Genomic DNA, 13882 nt, shown 5'->3' with positions numbered 1-13882 from the left:
AGTTGCCAGAAGCATGTTGTGCCCTCTCACATTCATGCATTCCTTATTGAAAATAGAGTTCAAACAAAGTTTATGAATACATAATTGGTCATATGAGCTATCAGTTTGATCCAGTTTGTAACAAAAACAACAACAACCTTAACAGAATAGCACATCTTGTAATTTGCCCAGAACACACTGTCTGTGCCTATGTGGTGGACTGGGAGCCTGTGAGGGCATGGCACGAATCCAGATAATCCAAGTCATGTTTCCTGTAGGGAGCTAATTAAAAGTAGCAGAGCTAAGGTTTGGGCTCTGTTAGGAATTCAATTCAAACTGTGTTTTCTTGTCAAATGGCTTGTTTAGCTTAACCTCTTAAATGTACATAGAAAGAGAGAGCCCTTAAATTGAATTTAAATTGAATTGATACCAGTCTTGTAATTGACGTGCTTATTTATTGTCCACTTCTCTTAATTCAGAACAAGAAAATAGTGTTACCAACTATTCCAAAGAAAATAAGCTATATACACACGAATGGATTTATATCTCATGAAGTCAGTTATTGTCCAGGTAGGCTACAGAAGACTGTCTATGGGGGCGTCGTTGAAAGCGCACACGGGTCTGTGAGCGCACGATCCGAACAACCCTCTTGATACAGACAGCGGTTTTGCCTTCTTTACTAGAGATACGGTTGACAACTCACACGTACAAGGGCGATGGACGGTCCGGTTTTCCCGGGTTATCTGAGAAGTATGTGAATTTTCCGAATTTGAACACATTTTGAGGTAGGCTATTTCAATTGAGAATAGTTTTTTGACAGTAACCTAAATATTTAAAAATTGTCTTGTAAACTATGTGCCACAAGTAATTTTTTACAGCTCATGTACTCAAATAGGCTACGTGCCACAAGTTAATTTTACCATAATTTTCCACAAGTAGGCTAATGTCTCGAACGTTTAAACTAGGCTACATAGTAAAATAGCATAAATTGCTGAAAGACGTGTAAAATAGCATGCTGTCTTAGTAAAGTAGCGGCCCGGTTTGATTTTCTTATTTCAGGTTTAAAAATATATATTTTCTATCCTTAGAAATTGGAATAAGAACCGCTACAATGTCACAAGTGGAGGTTGAAATAGCTGGACGCGGTTTCCCAAGCCTCTCCGTCGACCTAAACGATGACTGCTTATCTGGTCGAGTCCCGTCGATGCCACTGACCTACAATTTGGGGACCAGGAGAAACTCTTATGGGCTTCACAAAATTAACATGGACATTGACCCACAACTATATGGCGGGGCGCTTTCAAAGGCTCTGTCCTGGTCAGCGGAGAATATTTTAACGTTAAACGAGGTCAGAGTAGAAGAAGACGACAAAACGGATACTCCACCGGCGTCTCCATCTCCAGTCTCCAGCCCGGGCGCGAGCATCACCGGCAGCACGCCCCCCTGTACCCAAGTCTCGGACCCCGTCACCCCGCTGGACAACAACTGGAGCTCGCTCCCGAGCCCCAACACACAAGATGCCAGCTCGGACTCAGACAATGAGCTTGTTCAAAATAAAGCACACAAAGTGTTGTCACGCAGTCCGTATGAAAGCAAATGTGAACAGGAGGAGAGGGAGGACATTGAGACCAAAGCTGTGGCCACCTCACCTGATGGAAGATACCTGAAATTCAACATTGAGATTGGGAGGGGATCGTTCAAGACCGTCTATAAAGGACTGGACACAGAGACTACTGTGGAAGTGGCATGGTGCGAGCTGCAGGTGAGTGACAGACATTTTTTTGTCACACAGCAAATTCCCCAGTGTTAAATCAACACTGAAAGCATGTGCAAGCTCCATGCATATTTTTTCATTTTACTGGGCAAGTCAGTTAAGAACAAATTCTTATTTACAATGATGGCCTACCCCAGCCAAACTAGAACAACGCTTGGCCAATTGTGCACTGCCCTATGGGACTCCCAATCACAGCTGGTTATGATACAGCCTGGAATCAAACCAGGGTCTGTAGTGACACCTCTAGCACTGAGAAGCAGTGCCTTAGACCACTGTGCCACTCAGGAGGACATAAACAGTCACTTAGGGCCCCAGGCAGCAAGGGAGCCCCCCCCCCCCCCCCCCCAAAAAAAATGTGAAACTTACTGTTGAGAATTAGAAAAGTAGAATACACAAGGTGCAAGTTCTACATTTGGTTTTCCTCAGCAATGTTTATCTTCTTATGTTAGTCACTGACAGTCACTCAAATGGCCATGTCAGTTAACAATTTTTAGTTTGATAAATTAGTCTAGCCAGCTATCTAAACTTGAAGTAAACATGGCCGATTACCGACCGGTAACGCAGGGCACGTGCCCAGGAGCCCTGACCTCCATGGAGTCCCCATTGATTTTGTTAGTCACTCTCACTCAGATATCATTAAGTTATGGCAAAATGTGTAGAATTGCAGGAAATTAGCTGTAAACTTTTTTTTTCTATGCCCCATCGCAAAATGAGTAGATTTGCAGGAAATTTGATATAAAATTGGAAAAGATTCACTCTGCCCCATGGCAAAATGTGTACAATTGCAGGAAATGTACTTAGGCACTGAACAGTATTGAAATAACACATTGCTTAGTGTAAAGATTTATTTGCATATTTCCCAGAATGCCTTGCCTTTCATTCATTCATTTGTTAGTGACAGAGACATGCTTGTTGCATACATACGTAGCCAGTGCACTACTTTTTCACAAAAGTAGTCCACTGGGCCTTCTCGCGGATATGGTTGCATACATTCATTTTCAGTCCTATGGACTTCACCAAGTGAGATGCTAAGTGAATATGTTATCATTCAAATTTAACAAAATATAATATGTATATCATAAGGGCTTATTTGAGTTCAGGGCTCACGCTCAAAAAAAAATACTTGGTTAGGTGCTAGGATGACCCAACTGCTGGGTAGCAGGGATTGCTCACTTAGTTGGGTTGTTTTTTAAAAAGAGCATGGTTGGTTTGTTGATGCTGGGTTATTAAGATATGACCCAGGTGATCAGAAAACTGGAAGCTTGGGCCTCCTGAGTGGCGCAGTGGTTTAAGGCACAGCATCCCAGTGCCCACTTGTGTCACTACAGCCTGGGGTTCGATCTCCGGCTGTGTCACAACCGCCTGTGACCGGGATTCCCATAGGGCGGCGCACAATTGGCCCAGCGTCGTTAGTGGAGGGTTTGACTAGGGGGGCTTTACTTGGCTCATTGTGCTCTAGCGACTCCTTGTGGTGGGCCGGGCACCTGCAGGTTGACTTCGGTCATCAGTTGAACAGTGTTTCCTCTGAGACATTGGTTAAGCGAGCGGGTGTTAAGAAGTGCGGTTTGGTGGGTCATGTTTTGGAGGACGCATGACTCAACCTTCGCCTCTCCCGAGCCTGTTGGGGAGTTGCAGCGACAAGACGAGATCGTAGTATCACGAAATTGGGGAGAACAAGGAAGAATGGAAGCTTGGCTTAGTAGGGGTGTGGCTTTCAGTAAGTAATGTTTGGCCACACATGAGAGTAAATGTCATTACGGTGCACCTGTTCTGTTGAATTGTTATCACATGTTACGGTTGAACGCTGACTCTTTTGTAGCTTTAATGGAGCTTTCAGAAGTGTACGAGTTCCTTAAAAGCCTGTACAAATCCCAATGTGATATCCCCAATGGAATAGTAACCACTTTGTTTCAGTATGTAAACATTTTTTAAATATATTTTGTATTAGACTATATAATGTGCAATAATATTAAAGGAAAATGTAACATTGCGTGTACAAAGTTAACATGATCAACTGGAATGACATTTACTCTCATGGGTGTCAAAAAATAACTATCTAAAAGCCACACCTCCTGAAAATAACCTATGGATTACTTTAAAAAAGAACCAGCTGCTTGGTCAACCCAGAATGAAAGTGAATAAAAAAAACAATTGATGGTTAAATTAACCCATGCTTGGGTAATCCGAACAACCCAACATGTTGGGTTATTCACGCAACCTGTCACATTATGCTGGCTTGCAAAGTGACAATTTAATTCCTATTGAAATCCAGCCTGAGTGGGGATATCCAACCTTCAGATTTTTTTTATCACCTGTGACCTTCATTCAGGATGACTACCAGGGTTGGGAAGATTGAAATATGAGACGACCTAAAGCATCTAAACTGGAACAACCATTTCAGTATGGGTACAATAAATGCAAGTAACATTGGGTTAGTTTTGAAAATGTATGTCATTTATATTTAAGAAACATTAATTAATCAATCAATGTACATATATATCACAGGAGGTTGGTGGCACCTTAATTGGGGAGGTAATTGTGTTAATAAGGTGAATGGTATCAAATACATGATGCCATTCCATTTGCGCCGACATTATTATGAGCTGTCCTCCCCTCAGCAGCCCCCTGTGATAGATATTGAAAAAAAATATTCTTAAAATCAATCTGCAATAGAGCATGCTGGGAAATATGATAATGATGGTCGTGGTTTTGGTTTAACTTTCAGAGTTAATTGTTTAGAGCAGTGGCGGTCAGTGACATTTAAGATGAGTTTGGCCTTATTTCTATTACAGCATATTGGATGACTGTCATTCTTATTTCATTCACCCAGGTCAATGCAACATCGATAAGTTAAGGGTATTACATGATACTCAAATTTTCCCTATACCCATCATGAGGTTGCTACATCCTAGCCTATGAATGAAAGTCTACAACGCAGGTGCACAGATCGAGAGAAAAATTTGAGTAATCAAGGTGACAGACCTTGCGCCAACATTAAATACCCCCTTGCACACTCTTGCCTGCATCGAGTTTCTATTGGACAAATTCAGGTATGTTTATCCCTGTTTCATTCTGTTTGCTTCCATTTATTTAGGCGGAATCAATACACCCGTGATCACACACTAACACAGTTCACTTTCATAGCAGCCACATACAAACGGCATTTTATATATAATTCCTTTGCGGATCTACGCGCTCTCACCTTTGCTTGTGGACTTCAGTGCACAACACATTGACTGTCTGTGACCAGGGGAAAAAATGTTTCCAAGCCAAACTTTCGTATCATAACCACTAACCGCTACACACAGCCTACATCGTTGTTACCATATTAGCTAACGTTATAGTCAACATAGCTACTATAACTAACGCATTAGTAAACCCGTTACAATCATGCAGTACACAGTCAGCAAGCAGTTTAGCAGTTACACCATCGGGCCCCAGTGGCATTAAATTAATAAAACCAAAAGCTTACCTTGACTTGGAAGAGTTCCAGTGTTCGATAGCCATAGCCAGCTAGCTTTATAGCTCTCTGTTTGAACCGGGTATTTGACTAGGCTAAACTATCTCGCTCTCTTGCTCTCTCTCCTTCTCTCGCTTCTCCTTCATTTATTTTTGTGCATGTGAATTTTACCCCCTTTTCGTGGCATCCAATTGTTAGTAGTTACTATCTTGTCTCATCGCTACAACTCCGGTACGGGCTCGGGAGAGACGAAGGTCGAAAGCCACGCATCCTCCGAAACACAACCCAACCAAGCTGCACTGCTTCTTAACACAGCGCGCATCCAACCCGGAAGCCAGCCACACCAATGTGTCGGAGGAAACACTGTGCACCTGGTGACCTGGTTATCGCGCACTGTGCCCGGCCCACCACAGGAGTCGCTAGTGCGCGATGAGACAAGGATATCCCTACCGGCCAAACCCTCCCTAACCCAGACGACGCTAGGCCAATTGTGATTTGTTCAAAACGGTTCGACTGTTGTTTTTATCTCCCTTTGAGTCAACTACTCACCACATTTTTTGCACTGCATTGCTAGTTAGCTGTAGCTTGTGCTTTCAGTATAGATTCATTCTCTGATCCTTTGATTGGGTGGATAACGTCAGTTCATGCTGCAAGAGCTCTGAAAGGTTGGAGGACTTCTCTGGAAGTAGTCATAATTACTGTGTAAGTCTATGGAAGGGGGTGAGAACCATGATCCTCCTAGGTTTTGTGTTGAAATCAATGTACCCCAGAGGACGGAAACTAGCTGTCCTCCATGATGCTACCCTATAGAGTGCTGTTGAGGCTACTGTAGACCTTCATTGCAAAACACTGGTTTTTAATAAATTATTTGGGGAACGTGAATATATTTAGTATAGTCTATATACATATTTTTTACTTTTACCCCTTTTTCTCCCCAATTTCGTGATATCCAATTGGTAGTTTTGTCTTGTCCCATGGCAGCAACTCCACTACTGACTCTGGTAAAGCAAAGGTCGAGAGCCATGCGTCCTCTGAAACACGCACTGCTTCTTGACACACTGCTCACTTAACCCGGAAGCCAGCCGCACCAATGTGTTGGAGGAAACACCGTCTAGCTGGCGACTGAGGTCAGCTTGCAGGCGCCCAGACCGCCACAAGGAGTCGCTAGAGCACGATGGTACAAGGAAATCCCGGTCGGCCAAACCCTCCTCTAACAACGCTGGGCCAATTATGCGCTGCCTTATGGGTGTCCCGTTCACGGCCGGCTGTGACATAGCCTGGGATCAAACCCATATTTAGTATAGTTTTATCTTAAGATAATAACTTTTTAATGTTTCACAATTTTTATGAAATTCACTGAGGAGGAGTGTCCTCCCCTTCCTCCTCTGAGGAGCCTCCACTGGTTTGGAGTGTATGCCCTCAAAATAAGGCCTTGTGAAATATGTATTGTATTGGGTTAAATAATTACATTTAAATGATAACATATTCGCTCAGGATCTCACTTGGTGAAGCCCGTAGGACAGAAAATAATAATAATAATTTATTACATTTCTACAACACTTTTCATATAATCTTCAAGCACTTAAAAAAAATCTATATATCATGAAAGCAGCTTTCTCCAAAGATGGTGACGGTCAGTTTATGGCTTGAGTGTAGGGAGCTGGTCAGAGGATAGTAGATGATGGTGATGGAGTCTGCTGATGATCTTGTAGCGGGAAAGTCAGGGCACCAGCCTGATTCTTATAGCCACTGGTCTTCTCCTCTTCCTATCTGAGTAGCACCGACTTGGGTGATACCTCAGCAGCTTTGGGCGCCAGAAAGCTCACCACACAAAGTTCAGAATAGTAGCCAGTCGTCATCACTATGAGCCCTTGTATGCTGTATTCCTTTATTTTCCATTCTTCTCACGCTTCAATCGACTCCTCAAATTATGTTCTCAAAAGATCAGGAATTGGTAGGTGAAACAAAAAAGCTGGTACTGTGTCCAAAAGCATTTTTCAAACAAAACATTAGCTAGCTAGCTAGCTAGCAAGACAAAAACATTCTGCTCTTTCCATGACAGACTGACCAGGTGAAAGCTATTATCCCTTATTGATGTCACCTGTTAAATCCACTTCAGTCAGTGTAGATGAAGGGGAAGAGACCGGTTAAATCATTATTTTTAAGCCTTGAGACAATTTAGACATGGATTGTGTATGTGTGCCATTCAGAGGGTGAATGGGCAAGACAAAATATTTAAGTGCCTTTGAACGGGGTATGGTAGTAGGTGCCAGGTGCTGTTTGAGTGTGTCAAGAACTGCAACGCTGCTGTATTTTTTACACACAGCAGTTTCCCGTGTGTATAAAGAAAGGTCCACCACCCAAAGGACATCCAGCCAACTTGACACAACTGTGGGAAGCATTGGAGTCAACATTGGCCAGCATCCCTGTGGAATGCTTTCGACACCTTGTAGATTCCATGCCCCAAAGAATTGAGGTTGTTTTGAACGCAAAAGGGGGTGCATCTCAATATTAGGAAGCTGTTCCTAATGCTTTGTATACTCAGTATGTGTACAGATTTACTGGCGCTCTATGCTTAGGCTGCTACTAGGGCGCCATGGCAGCTACTGTAAATGCAACAATCATGTGTCTGTCACTAAGAAATGCGGTCATGGCTCTACAATTCACTCAAAAGGCAAGGCACTCTAGGAAATAAAGCTTTACACCAAGCAGTGTGTTAATTTAACACTTTCCAGTGTCTACATGAGTCCACAATTTCATTGTTAATTTAAAACTCTCACCGTTGATTTAACACTGGAGAATTTGCTGTGCATGAAACAAAGGTGATCATGATGTCATCAGACCTTTTTTTTCGTGGTGAATTGCTTAAATGGTTAGGGATAAATAGCTTGATCATTGCTGACACCAGCTGCTCCTGTCTTGGTGACAGTGGACCAGCTTGGGACATAGACACCTAGGAGTCCTAGGCCTATACGTTCTCTCTTCACTTAAGAATAGGTCTAATTCATACTTCATAGGCATACAATCTCAGTACACAATCCCCCAACAACTCATGGGTCTCACTGTGATGAAAGCTTCAGTCCATATTCTCTGTGACTTTGAGCTGGCTCCTGTGGGTCAGGGCGCTCTTGCATATCAACCTGTCAACGGTCTGCTGCTCCAACTGAGCCAGTCTGCCTGCCAGTCTGCCAGTCTGCCTGCCTGCCTGCCTGCCTGCCTGCTTGCCTGTCTGTCTGTCTGTCTGTCTGTCTGTCTGTCTGTCTGTCTGCCATGATTCCCTCTAAACTGTGTTTTCATTAACAACCAGTGACACCAGCACACCAGCTCCCTGCCTCTCTCTCGCTCTGCCCTGCTCAAGTGTGAACTAGGAACTGAGGCGGGCTAACTACCGAAAGTCACAGATGACGAATTCTTCCCTCTCTCAACCACACATCCTCAATCCCACAAGAGACCCCTACTGACTGACTGACTGACTGCTTTTAGATTATTCACTCACTGTTATGTAAGAATAATTTGTATTGAGGGTCCTTTTATGGTATCTGTCTGAACCCCTCCACACACACATATCATGAAAGGGTAGCTTTGTGAGCAGTTCCTCCATTGCTAGAGTTGTTATGAGTGACGTAATCCCAGTATCCCACCATAGGATTAGCTCACTTGCCACAGGTATAACTAATACTATAAACACTGGGATTAGGTAAATCAGTGAGGGCGATTTCCCTTCCCAGTTCCCACCATCCCCTCCCTCTTAGTCTGTTTTAAAACCCTATCATGATGACTTGCAGAAGCGGCTGTCTGTCATTTTAATACAACATGCATGCAGCTTCCCAACAGCTTGAGTAGCAGCAGTCAGAGCCAATGACAGAGATATGCTCCGCTTTGGTAGCAGCTTGCTAAAGCTTCCAGTGTGGTGGCAAGATGAGTCAAGGATTTAAAGGTGTATTCTTAAGTTCTTTATGAACTCTTAGCTTATGTTGAGTGGAAGTGGGTCAGGGAAGACTTCTTATAGGGAAAAGTTGTGGCCCCCCTTTACCTCAGCTGAATGTTCCTTTGTTTTAAATCGAGAGACAGAGAGGGGCTACTGAGTCATTTTCTTACCACTCCCAAGTATTGTGGTAAATCAAGTTTTTGAAAACTTTGTTTGTATAGAAATGCATGCCGATCGGCCAGGTGTTGTTTATGTTTGAAACACATCCCATAAAAATAGATCTTCCACTGAGGAGGAGAGTGGTGGCTAAAGAGCTACAGAGCCCCAGGCATAGTTAGCAATAGCCAGTCTGATCTCGCCGAGGAGGCAAAGGTCCAGGAGCCAAGGTATGCATCCAAAATGGCACCCTATTCCCTATGTAGTGCACTATAAAGGGATAAGGGTGCCGTTTTGGATGTACTGTAGACAAGTTTTTTTTTACCTGATTCTTATTCCCCTCTCTTCACCTACTCAGAATATAATTTAGTTTATTTTTGTTTAGAGGCCAGTATATTCCCTGCCTTCCTCTGGCTAGCTGCCATGTTCAGTGGTTCGGTTTGGTTTCTCCTCTCTCTCTTTATACAGGAGGGAGGCTTTAGAGGGGTTAAGGCCCCTTTTTTTTAAAAATCACCTTATTTGACCAGGTGAGCTAGTTGAGAACAAGTTCTCATTTACAACTGCGACCTGGCCAAGATAAAGCAAAGCAGTGCGACAGAAACAACAACACAGAGTTACATGGAATAAACAAGCCAATAACAAGTCAATAACACAATAGAAAAAAAAGAAAGTCTATATACAGTGTGTGCAAATGGCATGAGGAGGTATGGCAATAAATAGGCCATAGTAGCAAAGTAATTACAATTTAGCAGATTAACACTGGAGTGATAGATGAGCAGATGATGATGAGCAGATGATGGTGTGTAAGTAGTGATATTGGTGTGCAAAAGAGCAGCAAAGTAAATAAAAACAAAATGGGGATGAGGTAGGTACAGTGCCTTGCGAAAGTATTCGGGCCCCTTGAACTTTGCGACCTTTTGCCACATTTCAGGCTTCAAACAAAGATATAAAACTGTATTTTTTTGTGAAGAATCAACAACAAGTGGGACACAATCATGAAGTGGAACGACATTTATTGGATATTTCAAACTTTTTGAACAAATCAAAAACTGAAAAATTGGGCGTGCAAAATTATTCAGCCCCTTTACTTTCAGTGCAGCAAACTCTCTCCAGAAGTTCAGTGAGGATCTCTGAATGATCCAATGTTGACCTAACTGACTAATGATGATAAATACAATCCTCCTGTGTGTAATCAAGTCTCCGTATAAATGCACCTGCACTGTGATAGTCTCAGAGGTCCGTTAAAAGCGCAGAGAGCATCATGAAGAACAAGGAACACACCAGGCAGGTCCGAGATACTGTTGTGAAGAAGTTTAAAGCCGGATTTGGATACAAAAAGATTTCCCAAGCTTTAAACATCCCAAGGAGCACTGTGCAAGCGATAATATTGAAATGGAAGGAGTATCAGACCACTGCAAATCTACCAAGACCTGGCCGTCCCTCTAAACTTTCAGCTCATACAAGGAGAAGACTGATCAGAGATGCAGCCAAGAGGCCCATGATCACTCTGGATGAACTGCAGAGATCTACAGCTGAGGTGGGAGACTCTGTCCATAGGACAACAATCAGTCGTATATTGCACAAATCTGGCCTTTATGGAAGAGTGGCAAGAAGAAAGCCATTTCTTAAAGATATCCATAAAAAGTGTCGTTTAAAGTTTGCCACAAGCCCCCTGGGAGACACACCAAACATGTGGAAGAAGGTGCTCTGGTCAGATGAAACCAAAATTGAACTTTTTGGCAACAATGCAAAACGTTATGTTTGGCGTAAAAGCAACACAGCTCATCACCCTGAACACACCATCCCCACTGTCAAACATGGTGGTGGCAGCATCATGGTTTGGGCCTGCTTTTCTTCAGCAGGGACAGGGAAGATGGTTAAAGATGGATGGAGCCAAATACAGGACCATTCTGGAAGAAAACCTGATGGAGTCTGCAAAAGACCTGAGACTGGGACGGAGATTTGTCTTCCAACAAGACAATGATCCAAAACATAAAGCAAAATCTACAATGGAATGGTTCAAAAATAAACATATCCAGGTGTTAGAATGGCCAAGTCAAAGTCCAGACCTGAATCCAATCGAGAATCTATGGAATACTTTGAAATATTTGAAATATCCAATAAATGTCGTTCCACTTCATGATTGTGTCCCACTTGTTGTTGATTCTTCACAAAAAAATACAGTTTTATATCTTTATGTTTGAAGCCTGAAATGTGGCAAAAGGTCGCAAAGTTCAAGGGGGCCGAATACTTTCGCAAGGCACTGTAGATTGGGTGGGCTATTTACAGATGGACTATGTACAGCTGCAGCGATCGGTAAGCTGCGCAGATAGCTGATGTTTAAAGTTAGTGAGGAAAATGTAAGTCTCCAGCTTCAGCGATTTTTGCAATTCGTTCCAGTCACTGGCAGCAGAGAACTAGAAGGAAAGGTGGCCAAAGGAGGTGTTGGCTTTGGGGATGACCAGTGAGATATACCTGCTGGAGCGCATGCTACGGGTGGGTGTTGTTATCATGACCAGTGAGCTGAGATAAGGCAGAGCTTTACCTAGCATAGACTTGTAGATGACCTGGAGCCAGTGGGTCTGGCGACGAATATGTAACGAGGGCCAGCCGACTAGAGCATACAGGTCGCAGTGGTGGGTGGTATAAGGCGCTTTGGTAACAAAACGGATGGCACTGTAATAGACTGCATCCAATTAGCTGTGAGTAGAGTATTGGAAGCTATTTTGTAGATGACATCGCCGAAGTTGAGGATCGGTAGGATAGTCAGTTTTACTAGGGTAAATTTGGCGGCGTGAGTGAAGGAGGCTTTGTTGCGAAATAGAAAGCCGATTCTAGATTTGATTTTGGATTGGAGATGTTTGATATGAGTCTGGAAGGAGAGTTTACAGTCTAGCCAAACACCTAGGTATTTGTAGTTGTACACGTATTCTAGGTCAGAACCGTCCAGAGTAGTGATGCTAGTTGGGCGGGTGGGTGTGGGCAGCAAACGGTTGAAAAGCATGCATTTGGTTTTGCTAGCGTTTAAGAGCAGTTGGAGGCCACGGAAGGAGAGTTGTATGGCATTGAAGCCCGTTTGGAGGTTAGTTAACACAGTGTCCAAAGAAGGGCCAGAGGTATACAGAATGGTGTCGTCTGCGTAGAGGTGGATCAGGGAATCACCCGCAGCAAGAGCGACATCATTGATGTATACAGAGAAAAGAGTCGGCCCGAGAATTTAACCCTGTGGTACCCCCATAGAGAGTGCGAGAGGTCCGGACATCAGGCCCTCCGATTTTACACACTGAATTCTATCTGCGAAGTAGTTGGTGAACCAGGCGAGGCAGTCATTTGAGAAACCAAGGCTATTGAGTCTGCCAATAAGAATACGATGATTGACAGTGTCGAAAGCCTTGGCCAGGTTGATGAAGACGGCTGCACAGTACTGTATTTTATCGATGGCGGTTATGATATCATTTAGTACGTTGAGCATGGCTGAGGTGCACCCATGACCAGCTCGGAAACCGGATTGGTCAGCGGAGAAGGTACGGCGGGATTCGAAATGGTCAGTGATCTGTTTATTAACTTGGCTGTCAAAGACTTTAGAAAGGCAGGGTAGGATAGATATAGGTCTGTAACAGTTTGGGTCTAGAGTGTCATCCCCTTTGAAGAGGGGGATGACCGCAGAAGCTTTCCAATCTTTAGGGATCTCGGACTAAATGAAAGAGAGGTTGAACAGACTGGTAATAGGGGTTGCAACAATGGCAGCGGATAATTTTAGAAAGAGAGGGTCCAGATTTTCTAGCCCAGCTGATTTGTACGGGTCCAGGTTTTGCAGCTCTTTCAGAACATCTGCGATCTGGATTTGGGTGAAGGAGAAGCTGGGGAGGCTCGGGCAAGTAGCTGCGAGGAGTGTGGAGCTGTTGGCCGGGGTTGGGGTAGCCAGGAGGAAAGCATGGCCAGCCGTAGAGAAATGCTTATTTAAATGTTAGATTATCATGGATTTATCGGTGGTGACCGTGTCGCCTAGCCTCAGTGCAGTGGGCAGTTGGGAGGAGGTGCTCTTGTTCTCCATGGACTTTACAGTGTCCCAAAACATTTTGGAATTAGAGCTACAGGATGAAAATTTATGTTTGAAAAAGCTAGCCTTTGCTTTCCTGACTGACTGTGTATATTGGTTCCTGACTTCCCTGAACAGTTGCATATCGCGGGGACTATTCGATGTTATTGCAGTCTGCCACAGGATGTTTTTGTGCTGGTCAAGGGCAGTCGGGTCTGGAGTGAACCAACGGCTATATCTGTTCTAATCACCTCTAATGAGCTTTAAAGGTGGCCGTTGTTGGTGTGGTTACCACTACGTTAGACTAACCTCAGGAGGAAGCTACCTTAATTGCTCCGCTTCTTATTACTGCTTTAGTTTATTTCAGTATCTCCCATCATCTTCCTTCTCCAATGGCTACTCAGCAGGGGCAAGTCATTGACAAACCAAAAAAAACAGTCAGGTGACAGTTAGTGGCAACGGCTGACAGAAAGCAGGAAAGCTCTATTGAAGTAAGAAACCATCAGTTGAAGTAGTCTAAAGCCCCATTAATAACACAGTTCTAAA

The 13882-nt window shown here is 43.6% G+C and overlaps 1 protein-coding gene across 2 annotated transcripts in view; it reads left to right on the top strand.

Moving 5' to 3' along the window:
- The first annotated feature begins 657 nt into the window (after nucleotides 1-657).
- The window catches only part of LOC139376800 (WNK lysine deficient protein kinase 4a), a 70818-nt gene continuing 57593 nt past the window's right edge, over nucleotides 658-13882 (top strand). The window contains exons 1-2 of one of the 2 annotated variants that reach the window (XM_071119731.1): nucleotides 658-764; nucleotides 1068-1741. In XM_071119731.1, coding sequence (XP_070975832.1) covers nucleotides 1091-1741 — 651 coding nt within the window. In that variant the 5' untranslated portion in view covers nucleotides 658-764; nucleotides 1068-1090. Of the gene's footprint in view, nucleotides 765-1067; nucleotides 1742-13882 lie in introns of those variants that run through there. The other variant, XM_071119730.1, reaches the window with a different exon arrangement.

This window comes from Oncorhynchus clarkii, chromosome 20 (assembly GCF_045791955.1).
Source record: "Oncorhynchus clarkii lewisi isolate Uvic-CL-2024 chromosome 20, UVic_Ocla_1.0, whole genome shotgun sequence".
Taxonomy (NCBI): domain Eukaryota; kingdom Metazoa; phylum Chordata; class Actinopteri; order Salmoniformes; family Salmonidae; genus Oncorhynchus; species Oncorhynchus clarkii.
This window is presented reverse-complemented; position numbering and strand designations above follow the sequence as displayed.